General features: G+C 40.1%; 1 protein-coding gene across 1 annotated transcript in view; it reads left to right on the top strand.

Moving 5' to 3' along the window:
* POLA1 (polymerase (DNA directed), alpha 1, catalytic subunit) overlaps positions 1–18,478 on the top strand; it is a gene marked incomplete at its 3' end in the record, with an annotated part of 43,348 nt that extends 24,870 nt beyond the window's left edge. Inside the window, 11 exon segments of the mRNA XM_015415433.1 lie at positions 1,362–1,436; positions 3,312–3,450; positions 5,414–5,568; positions 7,059–7,143; positions 8,528–8,589; positions 9,651–9,740; positions 12,651–12,767; positions 15,000–15,121; positions 15,123–15,161; positions 16,887–17,016; positions 18,359–18,478. Of these exon segments, the coding sequence (XP_015270919.1) occupies positions 1,362–1,436; positions 3,312–3,450; positions 5,414–5,568; positions 7,059–7,143; positions 8,528–8,589; positions 9,651–9,740; positions 12,651–12,767; positions 15,000–15,121; positions 15,123–15,161; positions 16,887–17,016; positions 18,359–18,478 (1,134 nt within the window).
* Positions 18,479–22,944: the final 4,466 nt, after the last annotated feature.

Raw genomic sequence — 22,944 nt, 5'->3', positions numbered from 1 at the left:
CTTGACCCATAAAATGCCCTAGATTTACTGCCCAGTCAGACCCATTCTTTATTCCAAATGTCAATACTATCTCTCACAGGTCTCAAGAATTTGTCTTTCTTTCCCCTACCCCAAACCCTTAAGCAGTGCCATAAGCTGGATGTCCATAGAGTTCTGCATATCTATACCTAATAGAGCTTGGAATTTCACACCACTGACTGTTCTTGTTTGTATCTATCTTTTCACCTGGTCTCACTGGGCAAACATATTTTGGAAATCATTCTAGTCAGAAGTGTAAAGGCAGGCATTATCTTGGACTATGAATTCCATTGGCTGCCTGTTGCTTCCATAGTGTTGGTGTGCTATACATGGGTTGCCGTCACTACTGTAGCATTAGTGGTCAGGCACCAGTGGAAGAACTGCAAGGCTGCAACTTTGGCTTTCCTCTCCACCTTAACTTGCCATTATAAGCTGGACAAGCACATCTCAGTGGGTGCAACTTCTGGGCAAAGGGTTCTTCAGCAAATGCATCCACCATGAATCTCTGGAAGCCGTTTGACCAACCCAGTATGTCAATGTCATGGTCTGGATTCCCTCACAGAATGGAACATTGTTACTTACCATGTAGCCTTCATCCTGGTGTGTGGATGGAATCCAGCCTTACTGAGGATACCAGTGAGAATATAAATCTATAAGATTGGAGTCAGTTCTCTACCTGTGCTTGCATGTTTACATTATTTCAGGCTGCTGTGTTTCAGACTTCTAATCACGTTACTTAACATACGTTCATGATCTTTACTGTCATTCTCCATTCTGTAAATGGGAAGTGGAAGGGATGAACTTGCTACGCATTTGCATGATCCTGCTTGTGGAGCAAGGACCTGGCCAGAGAAGAACCTTTAACATTACGTACTTGTGTTCTGTTCTAAATCAGAGGTGAAACTAAGTGAGACATTTTATTCATTTAAACTATTTGTATGCCACCCTTCCACACAATTTAGGGTTAAAAAAGTTAAATAGAAATAAATATAAAATATTTAAAACATATAAACTCACAGAACCCTCTTGTATCCTTTTTCCAGATATCTAATTGTCAAATGGACATCCTCTTGTTATTCTCATGTGTTTGGGGAGGTAGAATAAATTAAGTTCAACATTCAAATAATTTATATACATTCAAATAATTTGGCAAACTTGAGGATCTGTACGAAGCTTAAGGAACAGATGAAATTTGTATTGTCTCAAGACGATCTTCAAAGTTTTAGGTGATCAAATTAAAATAGAACTTGGTGAAGTTGTTTTTTGTTTAAAGAAAAATGTAGGTAGTATCACTGGTTTTCAACAATAACTGTTGAGTATCTCAAATTATGTATTTTGCCTAGAAAGTGGAAAAGAATTATGCTTTTGAAATACCAGATGTTCCTGCAAAATCTGATTACCTAGAAGTTAGATACTCGGTAAGTAAATGGTGGTTTTTAAAATAGAAGGAGATACTCATTATTTTTGTTGTTACCTAACTAATTTGTAGCCATTCTATAGAAAGTGATGTACAGCTAGTTTTTCCAGTAGGCCACTTTGGTGTGGGATTGGGGTGTGGTCAGCAAAACCTGTCATCTTTCTTGCTGTGTGTTGGAGAAACCTTTAGTCAAATTTAAATTCCTTTCAAAATAATGTTATATATTATTAAATTACTCATATTTTGAAATGGTACAAAAACTCTGCTGTGATCCACTGGAGTGTTTTCTTGGACTGAGAGGGTTTCTATCCCAGAACACAACTTCCTTGACACTTCCTCTTCCTGGAACCTACAGTGTCTACTGAAATATAGTTCCTGGGGGTTCTTTGTCTCCGTGGGAGCCACATTGTGCTGCAGTGGGACAGGGGTGTCAGGGCTTCAATTCATATTGCCAAATGCTGCCAACATGTCAAGGAGATGCCGTGCTGTGCAGCATTCTAAAACTTAGCCCACCCTGTATGGTACAGCACCCCAGGTTGAGTTGCAAAATAAAATGCACAAATGCAGACAAATTATTGTGGTAGCAGTAGCTGTAGCCAGCCTGGCCAAGGTAACTAGATTCAGACTGAAGCCACCTGAATACAAAAAATGGACCAAAATATAATTTGCTTTATTAAAAGAATGTGCAGGAATATACAAACCAGCAAAAAACAGTGAGAATAAAATAACAAAACCTAATTAACTAGTTCTAGATGCTCACAAAACAATGGTTCCTTAATCCAAAGGGCACTTAACAAGGCAGAGTACAAGATAGTTTCAAAATCCCAAAATCAACAGATATCTAGCCTTCCTGGCCCTCTCAGTCAAAAGGCGGAGCCAAGCCCTCAAGCTATGACAAGAGCTCTAAGTTGGCTAAGCATACTAAAGGAAAGATCTTATTTTATGCCTCACAGCCTACTCTGGACTGATTCAGGCTTGCCAATCAAAAGTAGGCCCGGTGACCAGGTGAAATAACCAATCAGGTGGGATTGCCAATTAGTATCTGATGTTCTGTAGTTACACCAGATCCAATTAACAAGCTCCCATAAATCCTTGCATTAACTTGATGGAATGTGTAGGCCTCTAAGGGTGGTCTTGAAACCTTTTGGGCTGATGATATTCCTTTTATCTGCCAACTGCCTCTCATTCTTGTCTCTCTCATTCTGTCACTGCCATTTGGCCTTGGTGCTCAGAAAGCAGGGATTTTCCATATTCTGCAGGCCTTGTGCCTGAACCAACATTTGAGTTTGAACAAAAGACTATGGGGAAACGTAGTCTCTTGACATGGGAGATTAGAAAGTTGTGCTCTGTAGATGAAAATCCTTCCATCTGTGAAAATGCTGCAGTGGTTCCAAGGAATTGTGGATGCTGAAGAGGTAACTGTTAGGTTACCTACGTTTCTGAATAAACTCCACCAAATTCATATGGTAGTCTGGATGGGGTGTTTTCCTCTTCCTGCTGCCTTATGAATAGCTTGTTTGTGGATGGAGTCTACAGTTCTTGAGGCTTGACTTATTTGAGATTTGGTTTTCTGGGATACTGATTCACTAAATCCATTGCAGTTTATCAGATGCTTGATAAACTGTGTTTGTGCTTCCACACCAACTTGTTAAGCATCTGCAGGAGAATAGAAACTGAGCTGCAGTTGTCAGTTGGAGGGTTACATTTGGCTTATATGCTCTGAATTTGATTAGTGTGGCTAAAAGGTGCTTATAGTTTCTGTAGTCAGTTTTCCTCTTGGTCTTACATGAAGAGCAGAAGTAAAATATTTTATAATTTAAAAAAATTGGATTAAAGCATCTAGTAAAATGGTTCACTGCTGTATTTCTGTTCTCAGGCTGACTTCTCTCGGCTTCCTCAAGATCTGAAAGGAGAAACGTTTTCTCATGTGTTTGGAACTAACACTTCTAGTCTAGAACTGTTTTTGATGAGCAGGAAGATCAAAGGACCAAGTTGGCTAGAAATAAAAAATCCACGTATGAGTCTATTGTCTAGAATATCTAATAGAAGGATGGACCAATGACATGGTGGTGTTCAAGACAAAATTTACCAGACGGAAAGAGGGAATAGTTGAAAACAGAATATTAGAATTTGTGTATTTGCTGATCCAAGTGAAGGAATCTGCAGTTTGAAAATATCTGGAATTCACAGTACAATGTCCTTTTCAGATTGTTCCGATAGTTCTAAATTTTATAACTCCAAGTACTCAGAATCCCAGTGACTTTTTTTCTCAGGCAATGAAGCGTACTTTCTATAGGAAAGTTAAATATATTCCCCAGATAGCTTGCTAGAAATTTCCTGAGGCTGGGGATGCTGGTTTGATAGAGAGCCTGTGATTAATGTGTGCTTGCACTTGGGGAATCCCAAAACAGGCTTTCAGAAAGCACTTTTCACTTTGGTGAAATGAAATGCAGACATGGCTATTGAGTAATGCTCTGGCTGCTGAAATGGTATTTCCTGTGTCCCTTTGTGTTCACTTCATCCTACATTTGATTTCCACTCTAGTATGTACATCATATTTACTTAGTATTTAGGAATAAATTTTAGGATTAGTAGATTAGACTGTGTTTAGGTTCCTTTTAGATATGAGGTGAAAGGCTAAGGTTTGTTAAGGAAATGTAGCAATCATTTTGGATAATAAATAGGCTTGATGTTCTCTGAATGCGTGAGACAAATTTACATTGTGTATTCTATTGCTGCAGATACTGTTTTGGGGGGACTGTATTTTTGGGGCAGCAGTATAAATTATGGGCATGGTTGGGGAGGTTGGCACATGAGGAAGGCTACAAGTGGTCACACTGGAAGCCAAAGTAGGTTGACCCTTGGTTTAGTAGGCTGAGAAGTGGTCTGTTTGGGGAAGTCTGTCCACGGTGCTGTTGGAAGTGATGTCCTGTCCACTAACCAGTGTTCCCAGTGAGCAGATGTTGATCTCTTAAGTAGCTATAGTCAACACTGCTCATGCCTGGAATGTGAACTGCTACCCCCCCACCCCAACAAACCCTGGTTTTCCTTAAGGTCAATCTCCCACCATAGCAGCAAACAGTCCCTATTCATAGGGCAGAGCACGACACACTTCAGCCTGCTGCTACTCCTTCCCTTACTCCAACTGCTGCTCCAGATTGTGCCTGCACATTTCACTCTATTGTGCCCCATGTTGTTGAGGGTAATTGCCCATCCATTCGCCAATAGTTGTCCAGTGTTCAGTCTGTCTATCACTGCTGCCCAGGATATTTGCTTTCCTCCAGCAGCAGCTTACTGCTTCACTGGTAAAACTTGAGTTGTTTAGGGTTCTCATTGAGTAGCACCTGGCATTTCCTGTGTGCACTTGCAACATCTGCTCAGCCCTTTGTGGTTGGCACAGGCAATGGGAAAGGGGCAGAGGGGGCTCTGGGAAAATTTAAAGAAGCATTGCCCTTATTTTCCCCCTTTATCAGCCAAATTCAAGTGTTTCAAGAATGGACAGAGGTTGTAGATAGTCAAGTTTGCCAAAACGAAATCCAAAAACAAAGGGTTGGATCCTGTGAATTTGTTCTGCAAAGAGTAGTACCTTCTTACAGCACAAAGTGCCTTTCTGCAATGCAAAGAGGCTCTTCAGCTAGTAGAAAAGCCTCTTGAATCAGGAGACAGCTCAAATCCATGGGATCCAATCCAGTAATTTTTCTTAGGATCAAAACAACACTTAAAAGTATATAAGCTTTGAACTTCTCTTGAACTTTTCATCAGACTGGATGTTAAAAGAAATGTTAACAAAAACGCATTGTTTCAGCTAATAGTACCAAAACCTAGAAACAGTAGAATTTTTTTTTATTAAAGAAAGTGCTAAAATCATACAAAGCTGCTATTCATTTTTAACTAAGAGTTATTCCTATATATTTGTTTAAAATATCAGTATGCATATTTTAAAGATGGTTTTCTTGTAATTGTCTCCTGTTTCCACAGAGCTCTTGAATCAGACTGTCAGTTGGTGTAAGGTGGAAGTAGCAGTGCTGAAGCCTGATTTGGTGGATGTGGTGAAAGATCTTTCACCCCCTCCTCTTGTGATTATGTCTCTTAGCATGAAGACAGTTCAGAACACAAAGACTCATCAGAATGAGGTAAGCCATAAGCTTCAAGGTAATGCAGAAAAACAACCATTTGTATGTACTTCATCAACCAAGTAATCAAATAGCTGTTCGTGTTGTGTATTTTGAAGCTTATAGATCTGGTTGCATATGTCTGCTGGTAGACCTCAATGTGATACTTCTTAAAAGATTGACTTTTAACTATTGACATTACATATTTTTGGACATATTGATTATTTTCTTTTGCAATAAAGGTTTTGCAATAGTTAATTGACAGTAACTATTTTTTGATTGATTGTTTTCTTTTGCAATAAACGTTTTGCAATAGTTAATTGACAGTAACTATTTTTGGACATATTGATTATTTTCTTTTGCAATAAATGTAGTAGTGAATATGGTGTATACATTTTTTCCAGCATAAATTTAAGTACTGTAGGAGAAGGTAGCATAGTCTATAGGGATAGTTGGTGTGATTTTTTAGCATCATCAAGACAACTGTGTACATAAGGGGTCCCCAACCTTTTTGAGCCTGTAGGTACTTTTGGAACTCTGATGCAGAATGGTGGGCGCAGCCATAGAATGGCTGCTGCCAGAAGTGGAGCCACCCACAGAATGGCTGCTATGGCTTATCTTTTGTCTCACAGGGAGGATCCTTGTGCTCTGGTGGAAGCTGCTGCTAATGCAATGTTTTAAAAAATCTGGAATCAAATCTCCAGTGGCCAGTCAGAAGCCTTGCTTGGCAAAAGCCCCACCTGGCCCTGTCTACTTTCTCAAAACACTTGGTGGGTGCCAGAGGGGCCCCACGGGCAGCACATTGGGGACTTTACGTGAATCCTCAGGACATGATGTTGTTAAAAACATTTTTAGGGCTTTTATTATAGCTTATCTCCTCTCTTCAAAATAAATCATTCCGTTAATTTGATTTTAAAAAATATATGCTGCCCCATCCATTTAAAGCCAAGGCGTTTCACTTCAGTCTTTAAAACAGTACGCTTATCATCTAAAGTTGATGTGAACATGTGCCAGTAAAACGGATAAAGAATGTAAAAGATCAGTTAATTGCTTGTTGCATAGTTTCCTTTTAAACATCAGCAGATAATAGAATAGCATCTCAGATCATAAAAGCAGTCTGGAGTATAACAGACAATTATAATATTTATTTAAAAACATTTCTGTGTTCTATCTAAAGTAGGCTATTCTTCATGTAAAAACCTTACGCTGAGTTGGGAAAGGAGTGTGTTCTTATTTATTTGTTACTTTATCAGATGAGACAATTTGCAGTTGATTGCTCAAGCAGAAGTTTGTATGAATTTAGAATAAATCAGTTTGAGTTTTAAAGGAGTTGTATTTAGATTGCAAAAACGCAATGCAAAATGTTTCCATCATGTGATAACTATGAAGTCATATACCAAATAGAAATGTATGTTTCAATTTATGGAATAAATTTATGCTTCAACAAGGCTTGTTGAAAGGGATTACCTGTTGAGTTTAACTGCCATTTTTCTTCAACTTCTTTTGTGTAGATTATGGCTATTGCTGCTTTAGTACATCACAAATTTTGTCTGGACAAAGCACCACCTGAACCTCCATTTCAGACCCATTTCTGTGGTAGGTATAACTAGAGGTCTACTGTTTTTTCTTTTGACATTTGGTTTGAATATGATGATTTAGTAAGCATAGTGAAGAAAGCGTTTGATTCATACAACAGCATTTCTTCAAATGATAGAAGTGTGTTCTTCAAATGTATGAAGAAGGCTGGTCAGATATATTGTAGTCTAATTCTCTAGATTTTGGCAGTATTTCTGTCAGTTAAGGCTTTCTCTAGATTTTGAAAGCATTTCTATCATTTCTGTCACTAAAGACTATCTGGTGTAATTTTTGTCCTTCATTAAGCTTCTATATATCTGAAGAAATTATCTTTGAGATTTTCAAAAAATCTTTTCAGTGGTTAAGAGTGTCTACCAAGGTTTAGTGGGTAGGCATTTTTTATTGGGAAGCTAGAGAGAGTTAACCTTCCCAGTCTATATCCTGTCTTCTCCCCCTGTGGCTGCTTTGAAGGGCTGTATTACATATCTGAATTTCACTCACAGAACTCCAGCATCAGTGGAGTTTGACCTTTGTGTGTACATACCTAGGCATAAGTACTGTTGAACTAAGTATAGATTACTTCTGCGTAAACAGGCACAGTGTTGGGCTGTTTAGCATACCACCACTGGTGCTTTCTGTCTCTCAGCTACAGATTCTAGATAGGGACTTTTTCATTGGATTTCTTCTGCTTAAGTGTTGTAGTCACTGGACTGTGATACTTTGGATAGTAATAAGAGCATTCTTCTTGAACCTCCTCTGTCCTTCGGGATCCTTTCTTTTTGGTTTAAATTCTTTTGATTAGTGTGACTCAGGTGGGATCCTATCTAGCTTGTATAAAGCTGAACACTTTCAATTTTAATTGCTTAATACTCCTGTTGAAGTCATTGGCTTGGATCCATCAGAATATATCTGTGGAAGGAAGGTATTTGTGTCAATAGAACACAAATTTCTTGCCTCCTCCTCCCACTGCAGCTTAATATGCTGCTTACAGGGGACAGGGCGCCCCCAAACCAGCATGAGGGGAGAGTCATAGCTCTGTAGAAAGGGGGAGAAAGAAATCACCAAAACTCTCCCCCTCTGTCTATGGAGATCCTTTGGTGGATCAGAGCAATTGAGAATAGTGCTTAACTTTTGTTATGCATTGTACCTGTTATATTTGATGGAGCCTGAATTGATACTGGTTTTGGAGCCCCAAGTCAGGTCTCTTTTTAGTGTCCTTTTAAGGCGTCATTTTCAGGTGTGTGTGGAGAATAAGTTCTGTGCACTGAATACATAAATTCAAATAGTGGATGCTATTGAGGATACCATTCTCATTGTTTTCTTTGTAGTCAAATCATTAATATGTACTATAGCTAAACAGATTCCACATAATATATCTTCAGTTGATTCCAAATTTCTGTTGCAGTTATTTCCAAACCAAATGATTGCATTTTCCCATATGACTTCAAAGAAGCTGCTAAGACCAAGGTATTTTTTTCTGCATTGTTTTGCCTGCTTCCATTTTCAGCTTTCTGAAAAGGATATTTATTGTATTACATGTTAATGATAATAAGGTCAGTTTTAAAGTTCTGTGTCAAATGGTACTATATTACCAGTGACAATGTAAACTCTGCTGTAATATAAGTCTTCCAACAAGGAGCTACAGTGAGCTGTGTGGTATACTTGTACAGAGATTTTTTGCTTTGATTCTTGTGGCATTTTTAACTGTATAAAGTCAGCCTTTTACAAGGAGGAGGGGCTAATGTGGCACAGTGGTACATCATGTGCCCTGATACATCATTCCTTCATGTCTTTATTCAGAGGTTCTCAGATAGCAAGTGCTGAGAGACCTTTACCCAAGATTGTAGAAAGCTGCTTCTAGTCAGACGATAATGGGCTAGATGGACCAATAGTGTAAGACTACTTATGTTGAAGAGCAGCAGATCTAATTAAGAACATTGATGAGATCTCAGTTGAATGCACACAGATGCAATCTTTTGGGAATAAAATGAATACACAGTTTTCCCCCCACATGTGCCATGTGTGTGTGAGTGTGTGCAACTGGAAGTCATGGTGACCTTTGGTGACTGACCCCTACTGGGGGCCTGGAGGATATTCAGAGAGGTGGTTGAATAAAGCCTGCTTCAACCTCCTGACTGCTGGTAGTCCAAGGAGGTCTCCCATCCAAGTACTTGCCGGAGCTGACCCTAGTTAGCTTCCAAGATCTGATGAGATTTGGCTTGCTTGGGCTATCCAGGTCAGGGTGTGAATATATACATTTTTGATGGGTCTTACGAAACAACTGGGCTACATGGTTGTGGATAAAAGAAAATGTATGGAAAATAATATTTTGTATGAGAACCAAGCATTGTCTGTATGTGCATGCTTTCCTGTCATATGAACTCTTCCACTGTAATGAGTTACAGTGTTTCTGATGGTTGTTATTAGGTGCTGAGTTACTTTTTATCTCTATAGGACTTAGTTGTGTGCCCTTGAAGTCCTAATTTTTAAAATGCTGATGAAGTGAAACTTTGTGTTGTCTTGCTTAGAATGCTAAACTAGAGATTGCTGGAACAGAGAGGATGCTTCTGGGATTTTTTCTGGCAAAGATTCATAAAATTGATCCTGATGTTATTGTGGTAAGTAATAGCTGTGTCCATTTGTCTAAAGGTGAGAAGCCTAGGTAGCACAGTAGGCAGCGCCTGAGCAGCAGAGACCTGAAGTTTAGGAAAGAAACAAGCCAACGAAAGAAGAACAGGGAACAAGATGTAATGAAAGTGAAAAAAGCGGGCTGAAAAATTTAATGCAGTGAGTGTTTTGAGGATACCTGAGTGAAAGAGTAAGCAGTGGACCGAGAAGCACTGACCTGAGGATTTGATGGCAGAAGGCAGATGTTAAGAGGGCAGCTTAGGTGAATGGTGGATTTGGGGGACAGGGAAAAGAAAGTGAGGCTGAGGAGTAGTAGTAGTAAAGAAAGTAGAAGGGATGGTTGAAAATCACAAAGAGCCCAGTGACAAAGAAAGTAGATAGTTCTGCATATTAAATACTGCATTATGGAGTTTTTATAGTAGTAAATTGTGGTTTAGTTCCATTCATGGAGATTCTTTTGATCCGATGTACAATTACAGTCCAGTTTCGGAACTATACTGTTCCCGAAGGGGACTTTTTTATTTTTTGCATTTTCTTCACACTACAATTATGGGATGGGGGAAAGGATACTAATACCCTAACACTATTACTATGGGTGATGGGTAAAGGAGATCTAATACACATATCTACTTGATAGGGGAAGGAATACTACCATTCTAATCTTTCATCTACTGGATTTGGGGGAAGGGAGAAGTCTAATACATGTCACGATCTGAATAGTTGAAAAAATAATGCTTTTTAACCTAATATTACACATTATATCAAGATGAGATTGAATTATGATAGTACACATTTAATAGCTTAACACAATTACTGCCCTTAATGCTTTTGTCTTAGTTCTAGAGTCTTCTTGCGTTTCTTCGTTTTCTGGAGTTTGGGGGCAGCCGCTCCTTTCTCCGATTCAGGTGATTCTGATGATGTGGAATTTTGGCTTGTTGAATCCTGTGAATAGGATTCTTCTTCTTTTTCCTTCTCATCCGGTATTAAATTCTTTTCCTTCTGCTTCTTTTTTGTATTGAACGTTTGATCCATAAATTTTTCCGCTTTTGGAACAGAGTCATTTTTATATTTTTTGTTCTGGTAATTGAAGCTCAGCCCTTCCGGGAATAACCATCTGTATGGTATTCCCTTTTTTTGCAGAGTGAGAGTAAGCATCCTGTAGAGTTTCCTCCGCTTTCTAACTTCGAAAGGGATGTCTTTCAAAATTTTTACGTCTTCATTCTTGTTTTTTAAGGATTTTCCCATTGTTGACTTACAGTTCTCTGGTAGATCGTTTCGTGAATTTTAGATAGGTTTCCCCTGGGAGTTTGTTTTTCTTTATAAAGTCTGGATAAGTCCTATAAGCCACATCCATCTCTTTTATTAAACCTTCTTGTTTATAATCCATTAATGGGGCCAAGGCAGCCGCCAGAAGTTCTTTTAAATCCTCGTTCTTCTCTTTGGGGATCCCATGTTAACGTAGAACGTACATGGATCTTTCCAGCTGGAGCTGTATTAGTTGCGTTTTATCAGAGGATCTTTCATTCTCTGCTTCATCCACTCTTTTGTTAATGCTCTCAGTCTGTTTTTCCATCTTTTTCAACGTTTTCTCAGTTGTTGAGGTTCTTTTATCCATATGATTCAGTTGTTTTTGGACATTGTCCGGCTTAGTGTTGAGGTTAGTCATCTGATCCATTACGGGGTGCAGTGCATTTGCTAACAGTGAAGAGAAGTCTGTAGTTACTTCCTGGTTTTGGGAGGGAGTCGTTGGGATGTTATTTCCAGTCTCCAGTTTTTTCTCCGGCGCCCTCCGTCCTCTCCCAGCCACAATATCAACAAGAAGTAAGTTTTCCAAAACAAGACAAAAGTTATGCGATTTAGTCCCACTTTGTATACTTCAGCAGTTTTTGCATTCGCTTAACTTCTTATGCGTTTATTTTAGCTCAGTCTTTTTATTTCCGATTTAAAACCGTTTTTAAAGTTTACTCAAAAGAGGGGGGGGGGGGCTTGAATTCCTCTCCCCCAGCGCTTCAAGCTTAGGTGCTTCCAATTACTACCAAGGTTCAGTTCGCTTTTTTCACCTGAGCTTTGCTTAACTCACAGTTTGGAGCCTTGGAGATCTTTTGGAAGCATTTTTAAAAGTTTGATCGTGATCGCTTGCTTCGGCAGTCGTCTCTGGGCGCCATACTGGCTCCTTGGCGACAATACCTTTCGGGGAAGAAGGTGAGCCTCAATTCCTTGGCCGTCGCCTTGGAAGAGGCTCTCCTCAGCTCCCCAGGCTGGGAGTCTCCTACAGAGACCCTAGTGAGGTCTGGGACAAACTCGGACCCCTCCCGTCAGCTGGTTCTCAGCGCGTCTCCATCAGAGTGAGACGGGAGACATCCGAGCGGCGAAACGCTTAAACCGGAAGTCGAAAGAGAACAATTTCTAATTTTCTCTTTCTCTTCCCCACCCCTCCACATACAGCTGCTGCCGTGACCTTGGGTCAGTCACAGTTCTCTCAGAGCTGTTTTGTTCTGGAAAAAACAGTTTTCGAGAGAGCTCTCTCAACCCCACCTACCTCCCAGGTGTCTGTTGTGGGGAGGGGAAGGGAAAGGAGATAGTAAGCGGTTCTGAGACAACCAAGTGAAGGGCGGGGTATAAATCCAATCTCTTCTTCTTCTCTCTCAATGTATATTAGGAAAGCTTCTAATAGAGGAAAAACTGATTTTGTAATTGTAGCAGTATGCTATGCTTGCTTCTTGTTGAAGGGTACATTACATTGTATTATTCGTATGACCCCCTGACTTGATACTTCTGCCTTACTTAATAAGCAAACCTTCTAAAAGGAGATGAATGTTCAGTATGTCTAGGTGTCATGCACACTTCAGAATTACTGCTTTTTATATTTGGTTAACTCTTATTTCTTTTTCTTTGTAAAGGGACATAATATTTATGGATTTGATATGGAAGTCCTTCTCCAGAGAATTAACATGTGTAAAGTTCCACATTGGTCCAAGATAGGTCGACTGAGGAGATCGGTCATGCCAAAGCTTGGGGTAAAATGTTGCTTAAGTCCCATTGCTTTACTGTATGTGATTAGAAATGAATTATTTTAGTTGCTGTATTTTGAATGCCTTGCTCATCTGTTTTGACTAGTCATGTAGCATGGTTTGCGTACCAATTTAGATTTCAGTAGTGTTGTTAAGAGCCTTATTTCAACAATGAGACAAAGCCAAGCAAATTTAGTTTACCTGTCTCAACTAGATGGAGATATTGACAGATTAATGACTAATAGAGGTGCTTTTGTGTATAGTAAATTGTGGGGAAAATGTATGTTGGCTTGACTGGCAAATCATTCCTTAGAGAATAGTTGGGTTTTTCTAGCTCTCTTCTATGTAGATCACTGAATCCAGCATATTTAATTATTTTCTTCTCTATCCTAGGCTGCTTTGATTTTTGTGGTTTTACCCTGCTATTACAACAAAATACTCTAATCTATTACAGTGGTGGTAAGGGGTGGCAGCTGGAGGTATGAGAGGTGGAGTGCCTGTAAGAGTTCTGAGCAGAGCAGTCTTAGCAATGTGCTGTAATAATGGTGGTTTATTATTTATTTATTTGTTTACTTAATTTATACCCTGCTGTTTTCGCCAATGGGGACCCAAAGTGGCTTATGTCATTCTCCTCTCCTCTCCATTTTTCCTCACAACAAGCCTGTGAGATGGGTTAGGCTGAGAGTGTGTGACTGGCCAAGTTCACCCAGCAAGTTTACATGGCAGATTGGGATTCAAATGTGGGTTTCCAGATCCTAGTCTGCCATTTTAACCACTACACCAACTGGTTTTCTTTTTTGACTTTTTATGCCCTCTTTTTATGTGCAAAGTGCTCTTTCTCTAGAGTTCCAGTCATTGAAGTTTTGCTTTGTGCATGTGATAAGTATGCCTGGAAAGACCAGAGAGATGAAGCCCCATGCTAAGTGAGTTCTGTGTGTCCTGGCTGGGGTTTATCACACTACTTATGCAATACTGTGATCAGCTCTAGGCTTAGTTTCCTAAGCTGCACTGGGGCTGTGAAACATGATTGGGGGGCAGTTATATTTAATTTCCAACGAGTTTATTTGGAATATTTATACTTAACCCTAGGTTTTTACAGGCATAATGCTACGGTAGAGCTGGAGATTGATTTAGCTGAGAGCCTAAGCTCTTCTCTTTCTTTGGCACCTCCCCCCCCCGGTGCTCACAGGTTCTGCCTCCCTATACTTGCATTTGTGCATAATGTACTCCTGCATACACAAAGGTGCAGGGCCTAGTTAGTATCCTAAACAGTTTACTGATTGGCCTTACGATTGTATGTCAAATTTCTAAAACAGCAAGGAAAAGTCCATTAAAGGAATCATGGGATAAATAACAAGACCATCTGATAAAACCAATAATAAAACTCTGTGGAGAGGGTGATCTCAAAGGCTTAGGAGCGTAGAAACAGCTGGTGCCTAAAAAATTTGGAAGTTAGGTACCAGCTGATCTTCTGTAGGGAGGGCGTTCCCGAGCTTGGATGTCACTAGGGAAAAGGCCCTCTCACCACCACCCCGTGCCTGTGAAAATGGGGGCACACAAGGCATGGTCTCTGAAGATGGTATTAATCAAGCAAGGGCATATGGGATGTATGATAAAGGTATAATGCCTCTTACAGTTAAGAAAAAAAGTTGACACAACAGGAGTGGAGGGCAGTAATATCTCTTTTTACCCCCCTTAGTAAGGAAACCAACCTTTATTTTTGTATTGTAACATCTTTTTGACTGAAACTTTAGTGGCTGTATCTGAAGAAGTGTTCATGCACATGAAAATGTATACCTTCAATAAAACTTTGTTGGTCTTAAAGGTACCACTGGACTCAGACTTTGTCTTGTTCTTTTGTTACTCTTTACACTATTTGTAATTAAATGGTTGTCAACAAGCAAGCAAGTGAATCTTGATAACTAGTTAATAACTGTGTGCTTATTTCTTAATGCAACAAATTATGAACAACTGTTAGGGATTAATAAGTAAAATCCCATTTTCGCTGTGTGTGTGAAGCAGGCTGGTAAAGACATGGTTAAACAATTTCTTTCATGTCTTAGTCCCGTCTTCAGTGAAACTTTGACGTTTCTCTATTGTTTCTTGAAGTCCTGTACAGCCCTAAAGGTTACTTGCAGACAAACAAATACAGGAGAGAGTACACCTTTACATGTATTTTGTTAAGTAGGCAGAATAGAAGAGGCCCTGAAGACGTTTCTCTTTTTCTTGACTATGAAGGGTCGTAGTGGATTCGCTGAAAGAAATGCTGCTTGTGGTCGAATGATTTGTGATGTAGAAATTTCGGCAAAGGAGTTGATTCGTTGCAAGAGCTATCATTTGTCTGAACTGGTCAGTCAGGTTAGTGACAATTCCATCTGACGAAATAAGAAATATGTACAGGTATGTTGCTAGATGCTTCCATTACAAAAATTCAGCTTTCACCAATGATAAAGGAAACACAGAAACATGTCTGTATGGATGTTAGAAAAGTATACGATCCATTACTGCACAGAAAATGTATTTACATTTGGCAAAATGGATACTGGCAAGTCAACGAAGTGGTTGATAAACCACTGGTTAAGGAAAATAATTGGGAAGGCTTTACTACAAGTCCAACTTTCAAGTTGGAGATCAGGATGCTTTATTGTTCTTCAGGCATACAATTTGGGTTTTATTTTAATTAGTGTGTTTGAGTAGAGAGAAGTTGAACGTATGAAACTGCCTTGCACCAAGTCAGACCATAATTCATCTAGCTTAGTATTGTCTGCTGTGATTGGTAGCACTTCTCCAGAGTCTCAGGGAGAAGATAGTCTTTTCCAGCACCTGTTACCTGAGATTGTTTAACTAGTGATGCCAAGGACTGAAGATGGGACATTCTGGAATAACAGTTGTGATGTTCATGATCATTCTGACTTGAGGAAGTAAAAAGAAATGAAAATCATATGCATTCATTTGGAGTCAAATATTTCCTGAAGACTTTTCTGAAAGGAAAAAGCAAGCAAATCACTCAGGGTACTGGCTGATTATAAGACTGCTGTGAACTGTCATTGTCATTTGGATATAAAGAGCACACATCTACGTTTTTGGATGTGAAGTTGTAGGGATGGAGGAAGTGCTGATATTCTGGAGGAAGACAGTGGCGAAGATATCTCTGAGTTGCCCATATTCAGAACTGAAAAGGCATAAAGAAAAACAACGTTGATTACAAATATGAAGGGGCTTACCTTGAGGTTACTTATTTTATAATAAGGGAAAGGTACTCTGTATATGTTTGAAGTCATGTAGTTGCTTTCTTTGTGTTGAAAGTAGATTTTAGTGAATAGAGGTAGTGAATCCTAACTCAACTAGCTCCAGATAATTCATTAGATTGAGAACTATCTAAATTAATGGAAGTCTGCTATTAAAATGATCAAGGGATACAAAAAGGACTGTTGGGTTCTCTTTGTGGCTTTGTGTTGTTGAATGGCATGGTTCTGTGAGCCAGTAAAATTTATTTAGGATATTTATTAGTTACATATGAGATGGCGGAGATGACAGTGATTTAACCCAAGCCCTAACCTAAGGTGTGATCATCTAGTTTCTTTTTTAAATGAAATTTTACATAATCAGTACCAACATGTGCTGCAGGTGAACTGCAGAAGAGCAGCTTCTGTAGCAGGAGACATTTCCTTGTCAGGCCCAAGTATGGTTGTCAAAATCATTAGTAAATTTGATTCAGATGTAGTACAATAATAAAATAGAACAGTTCTTGGCTGAAGGTGGCCAGAATATTGTATTGATTTGTGCCTCAGTCAAGACTGTTGGCTTACAATGTATGTTTCATTGCATGTAGTCTGTGAAGTTATTACAGTTCCTGGGATTATGCTGTACATGGTGAGTGAATACTGAATGGCTTGATATGTGTTTTAATCCACACAGAGGTAAAATCCTAGTAGCACTAATTGCTGTGCTTGTGGTCAAATGGGATGCCAGTTGTGTTTGTGGTCAAATGGGACACGAGTTGCATCAAATTTGCTGCAGTGGTAATCATTAATGAATTCTGGCTTTATAGGTGTATCATGGTAATTTATATTTGTGTAGCTTCAAAACATGGGAAGGTTTATTAAAATTTCCTCTTCTTCATAGTGATTCTCATCGCCTGTTTTACATGCTGGAGAACACCTGGACCGATGCCAAGTACATTTTACAAATAATGTGTGAGCTTAATGTTCTTCCACTAGCCCTACAGATCACAAATATTGCTGGGAATGTTATGGTAAATCTACAGTTTTTTACCAATTACTAACTCATTATTGTATTGGATTTGCATGTGTAATTTTATTTATTGATAATTGTGATACCCTTTTAAAAACAACATGCATGGAATGGAGTTTATAGTAAAACATGTTATGGTAGTCTGGATAGCGTATTTCTTTGACAATAGAGGTGATTTTATAATCAAGGAGGCTGTGAAGGCAAAAAAATGCAATTGGCATTCAAAGTTACCTTGTTCGCTGTGTCTGTGCTGTGTTGGGTGAAATGCTCACATGATCACTTTGATAATTTGTTTGGAATTCAGGGGCAATGTTATTCTGAGTAGTTTGCATCTTAGTAGCAGTGATGGTCAGTATGGTGGCTGGCAGAGTAGCTTCTGTTTGTATATGCTCACAATTTCCTGGATTGCTTGAATGGTGTATGCTCCAGGATCACCATGGGTCAGTATTGCATCATTTAAAGCCAACTACACACAGTAGCAGAGCATCTGAAGAAGTGAACTCTAGCCCATGAAAGCTTGTGTTGTTGTAGACTTTGTGGTCTTCAGGGTGCTGTAAGACTCCTTGTCTATTTTTGCTGCAACAGACTAGTACCGCTAACCCCTCTAAAATTACATTCATAAATTAGCTGCATTCATTATGCTTGTGCATGTCAGAATTGACTGGAGTGAGAATACATAAAGCCAGTTAATACATATAAACATGCTTGGCTTTGAAAATTGGGTAGGGAGATAAAATGGACATTTATAGAGAAGCAGTGCAGCTTCCCCCACCCCTGCAGGACCGAGAATCCAAGGAAACCACCTCTACTTAAGTTGGTATTTTATTTCTATTCTTGTGTATCATCTGGAGTGGGTGGGGAAAGAGAGGAGTGGGACAGCCAAGTGTTCACACTTTTGATTTGGTGAGCATTGAATCAGTCAAGCAGCACGAGGAGTAGAAATTCAACCCATGTAGTTTCCTACCCCTTCCCAGTAGCATTGAAAGACTTATTTTTTTAGGTATTTTACATATAGCACAGATAAGGGATGGGGATAGAGAATGTAGTGTGAGAATGTACACATGCAGAACATTTTAATCCTACTTGGAATGTTTGCAGTTGAACTTTCTGTAGAGGTTTGACGATCCTATAAATGAACAAACTGCAATTAAAAAGGTGGTTTTGAAGTGTCCCAGTTTATAGTGTTTGTTGGCCAATTACAAAAGATTGATATGGTGTGGCTTCCTAAACTGACCAGAGAACGCTCTGAAGCCTAATAACAGAATCTGAAGTTGCTGTTGTGTTTGTTATTGTTAGCCTTTTGACTCCTGTTGGTAACTGTGTGGCTGTTCCCTTTCCTGCAGTCAAGGACACTGATGGGTGGGCGAGCGGAGCGTAATGAGTTCTTACTCCTTCATGCGTTCTATGAAAAAGATTTCATTGTGCCTGATAAGCAGAATTTTAAAAAGCCTCAACAGAAACAGGTGAGATCCCTCCCATCTCTCTTCATACGTAAAATTCTGGCAAACGCTACTATATTTTTCCATGTTAAATAGCATTTGATCAAAGTTTTTTTGTTACACAAGAATTTCAGAAACAAAAATGCACACTCATGTTAGGCATTTTGCACTGTCAGTTCCTCATTTGGGCATGATACTTATACTGATTGTTTCATTACATTGTTGATCTATGCATCACTATGAGCCCTCTTAGTACCAAATTAGGTAGACAGTATGAAAGATAAAGGAGCTGCGGTGGCTCAAGTGGTTAAGACGCTGAACTGCAGGCTGTGGAAGGTCAGTAGTTCAGTGGTTCAAGACCCGGGTGCCGCAAGACAGGGTGAGCTCCTGTCTCTAGTTCCAGCTCCTGCCAACCTAGCAGTTCGAAAGCAAGAAATTGCAAGTAGATAAATAGGGACCACTTCGGTGGGAAGATAACAGCGTTCCGTGCGCCTTGGTGTTTAGTCATGCCGGCCACATGACCACGGAAACGTCTTCGGACAGCGCTGGCTCTTCGGCTTTGTAACGGAGATGAGCACCGCAACCCTAGAGTCGGATTCGACTGGATTTCGAGCAAGGGAACCTTTACCTTTACTATGAAAGATAAAGACAGTGTGAAAGAAAGCAGAAAGTCTATCAGTGGCTATTAGCCACAAGGTATAGATAGGAACTCTAAGTCTGGGCAAGTGATGCACTGTATTCTTGGTGCTGGGGGAGGGGGCAGCAGTGGGAGGGCTTCTAATGTCCTGGCCCCACTGCTGGACCTCCCCCATGGAACCTAGTATTTTTGGCCACTGTGTGACAGTGTTGGACTGGATGGGCCATTGGCCTGATCCAACATTGGCTTCTCTTATGTTCTTATAATGAAACTAGCAAATGCAAGTCTTCTTCCTTTAACAAACTGCACCGTTTTACTGTTAACTTTTAAATCACGGCCAGTTGAATCTGTTGCTGAAAAGTCACTTCCAGATGGCAGAATGGAACACAGTATCACATCGGTTTTGATACTCTACTTCAGGAGTTCAAACATGCGGCCCGGGGGCTGGATCAGGCCCCCAAAGGGCTTCTTATCAGGTCCACAAGGGACTGGCTGTCTCCTGCTTCTTCCCCCAGTTCTTCTTCTGCTGCTGCGTCATAGCTTGCTTTCCCAGACTCTCTCAGTCGCTCAGGAGAGATAGATAGGCAAGCTTCTGCTCCCTGCACTGGGCTGAGGCTCCTCCCAGATTGCTACAGCACAGACATTTTGATGTAATAATTCAGAGTAAGAAGTTTCAGTTATCAGACTGTTAAATAAACAAAATATTGCAAAAATGCTAATGTTTCAAGCATGTTTTTATTTTAAGTTAAAAAAAATCTTTGTGTTTGTGTCCTTTATAAAGTTTATATCTTCGCTACCTGGCATTACATTCTATGACACATATGGCCCGGCCCGACAAAGTCCAATTTATGTCAAATCTGGCCCTCCTTAACAAATGAGTTCGACACCCCTGCCCTACTCCAACTAAAATTTGCCACTTGGTCCTACTTAGTATATCATTTAGTTATCCTTCTGTTTCTCTCTACTTCTGACATAAATGTTTGAAAATGTTAATATATAAATTTAAATAAAAACAGTTTAAGGGAGTTAATCTACCATGAAGATAGATTCCTACAGTGTTCTGTATAAATGATCCAAGAGTAATATTCTGAAAACTTTAATGTTGCATTTCATGGTTTGAGGATTAACTTTGGCAAACACACACTTTTCTTTCTTTTCTTTTTTTTTTGAGCCCCCCGTAGGGGATTTTTTAATTTGCATTTCTAAAAACTACATACTAATAAAATAAAACGAAAATATGGAAGGGTAACTACTTACTGTGGGATAAAGTAAAGAAAACCCACCAAAACCCCAAGAGATGGTGGTCATACATGTTGTTGTTCAGGTGCACAGTCCAATCCGACTCTTGCGACCCCGTGAACCAGATCACGCTAGGCCCTCCTGTCTTCCGCCGTCCTCTGAAGTTTGCTCAATTTCATGTTCGTTGCATCTATGACACTGTGTAAAAATCTCATCCTTTGCCGTCCCCGTCTTCTTTGACCTTCAATCTTTCCCAGCATCAGGGTCTTCTCCAGTGAGTGCTCCCTTCTCATTTGGTGGCCAAAGTATTTGAGCTTCAGTTTCATTATCTGGCCTTCCAGGGAACAGTCAGGGTTGATTTCTTTGAGGATTGACTGATTTGTTCTTCTTGCAGTCCAAGGGACTCTCAAGAGTCTCCTCCAGCACCATAGTTCAAAAGAATCTATTCTTCGGCGCTCGGCCTTCCTTATAGTCCAACTCTCACAGCCATACATGACTACTGGGAATACCATTGCTTTGACCATTTGTGCACACTTGGGGCAGTCCCCAGGTGTGCACAAAAATCTAAAAACCCAGAAAAAATATCGGAGGGATACTTAAATCCCCCCAAAGTGGAGGAGACGGGGGGAACCGGCGGGATGGGGGGGAACTTACCTCCTCCTCCTGCTTCCTCCTCTGCCTCCTAAGTGTGGAGGTCCTGCCCCTTGTTAATTACTAAAATATTTAGAGTTTTCAGAGTGTAATAACATCTCATTCTTTCTTATACTTTGATTTTCTCAAATGATAGCTTGTCTTCGGGGCAACTGCCCCTAACTTAGAGTCCGGATCCTCGTCTGAATCTCTTGCTGCTCCTTCTTCTTCGCTTTCGTTGGTGCTGTCTTCTTTCTCTGGTTCTTTCTCCCGTGATGGGCGACTATGTAGATGCAAAACTTCTGCCTTTTCAACAGAGTCAGTTTTTTCTTTCTTGTCCACAAATTTGAAGATTGTGCCTTCAGGTACCATCCATCTGTAGGGAATGCTTTTCTTTTGTAGGAATAGTATCAGGTCTCTGTATTTCCTCCTCCTCCTTATTTCAAATGGTATGTCCTTTAGCACTTTTATTTCTTTGTCTTTGATTTTCAGGGTAGATCCACTTGTCGCTTTGAGGATTTGGTCTCTCACTTGTCTTCTCAAGAATCTTATAATCACTTCCCCCGGTAGATTATTTTTTTAATGAATTCTGGATAAGATCTATAGATTATAATCTGTTTCACTTCATAGTATGTCCGTTTTTATATCTGCCAAAGGGCCTAAGGCATCACACATAGTCTGTTTCAGATTCTCAGTCTTATCTTCAGGACACCTTGAAACCTTAAGACATAGCTTGCTCTCTCCATTTGTAGCTGTAACAGTTGAGACTCTTCCATCAATGCCTTTTCTTCCATCACCTGCAGTTTCCCCCCCCCAATTTTTTGCTGTTGGCATCCACTTCTTTTACCTCTTTTTTCAGTTTTGTCTGTTTTTTTGGCTATTTCAGCCAGTTGCAATCGCTGTGCATCAAATTTGCCGTGCAATGCTGTTATTTGATCCAGCAGGGGTCACAATGCTTCCATTAGCATCTTTTGTAGCTCTGCAGTTGTGTCCTGTCTAGGGGCAGGACTCGCTGGTCCAGCAGGTCTGACAGGAAGTTTTGGTTTAACTTGTTTTTCCTTCTCATCCTTCCTCTTGGGCGCCATTTTTAAAGATTGTTTACTTTTTATAAAAGTTATCACAGTCTCTGATACTCCTTAATATGCTTGGTAAGTTTTTAAATGCTTATTAATTCAGTTTATCTTGCGTCAATCGTTCACACCCCCCTTGACATTGTAGGATAAAATTGCTTAGCTTTTCTTATTGGGGGAGAGTCCCCCCCCTCGCTTTTAAAGGGAAGTTTCCAGCTTAATTTTTTTCGGTGGTTCTTGCTTTAACTCCATCTCACAGTTCAATATTGAATGTGTTTTCCATTTAATTTCGCTCGGCCACCTAATGCTTGTTCTGGTGTGCGATTCCTTTTCCCATACGGGACGCTCCACAGTGGGACCTTCGGGGCATGGAGGAGCCCCCCCTTCTCCGGCTGGATCGCTGGTGGAAGAGCTCACTCTAGCGCCCCATGGCTAGGAGCCCATTCGCAAGGGCTCCAGGGGTGGCGTGGACAATCACGCTCCATCCCAGCCGTGGGCTCAGGCTACTGTCTCCTGGAGGTCCGGAGAGAAGCAGCAGCCATGGCGCACACCAAAATCGGAAGTCAACATACACACTTTTCCATGAAACTGTGGTGAGAGCCTTGAAAAAGAATTTAAGACAGTGCAAAAATTGCAGTGTGAACTAGTCTGAATGCATATATAAGTAGACTGCTGATTTAACATACGTTTCCTCTCAAGTTTTAAAAGTTTAGTGCAAGTAGAGGCTGTTACATGTGTATGGAGGAAACAAATGTGTGCTTAAAGATAAGAACATGTGGCAGAGTTCATGGCACATCTGCCTAAATAGAATATGAGTTGTGGAAAGTGTGTTTGCCTCGTGCATGTATGTTCTTATATTCTAAAAAAAGTAGGAGCACTCGTAGGTTCATAAGAGAAGCCAATGTTGGATCAGG

This window comes from Gekko japonicus, unplaced genomic scaffold, assembly GCF_001447785.1.
Source record: "Gekko japonicus isolate JY-2015 unplaced genomic scaffold, Gekko_japonicus_V1.1 scaffold1295, whole genome shotgun sequence".
In the NCBI taxonomy this organism is placed as follows: Eukaryota; Metazoa; Chordata; class Lepidosauria; order Squamata; family Gekkonidae; genus Gekko; species Gekko japonicus.
Note: the sequence above shows the minus strand (reverse complement) of the source record. Positions and strands in the feature narration are given on the sequence as shown.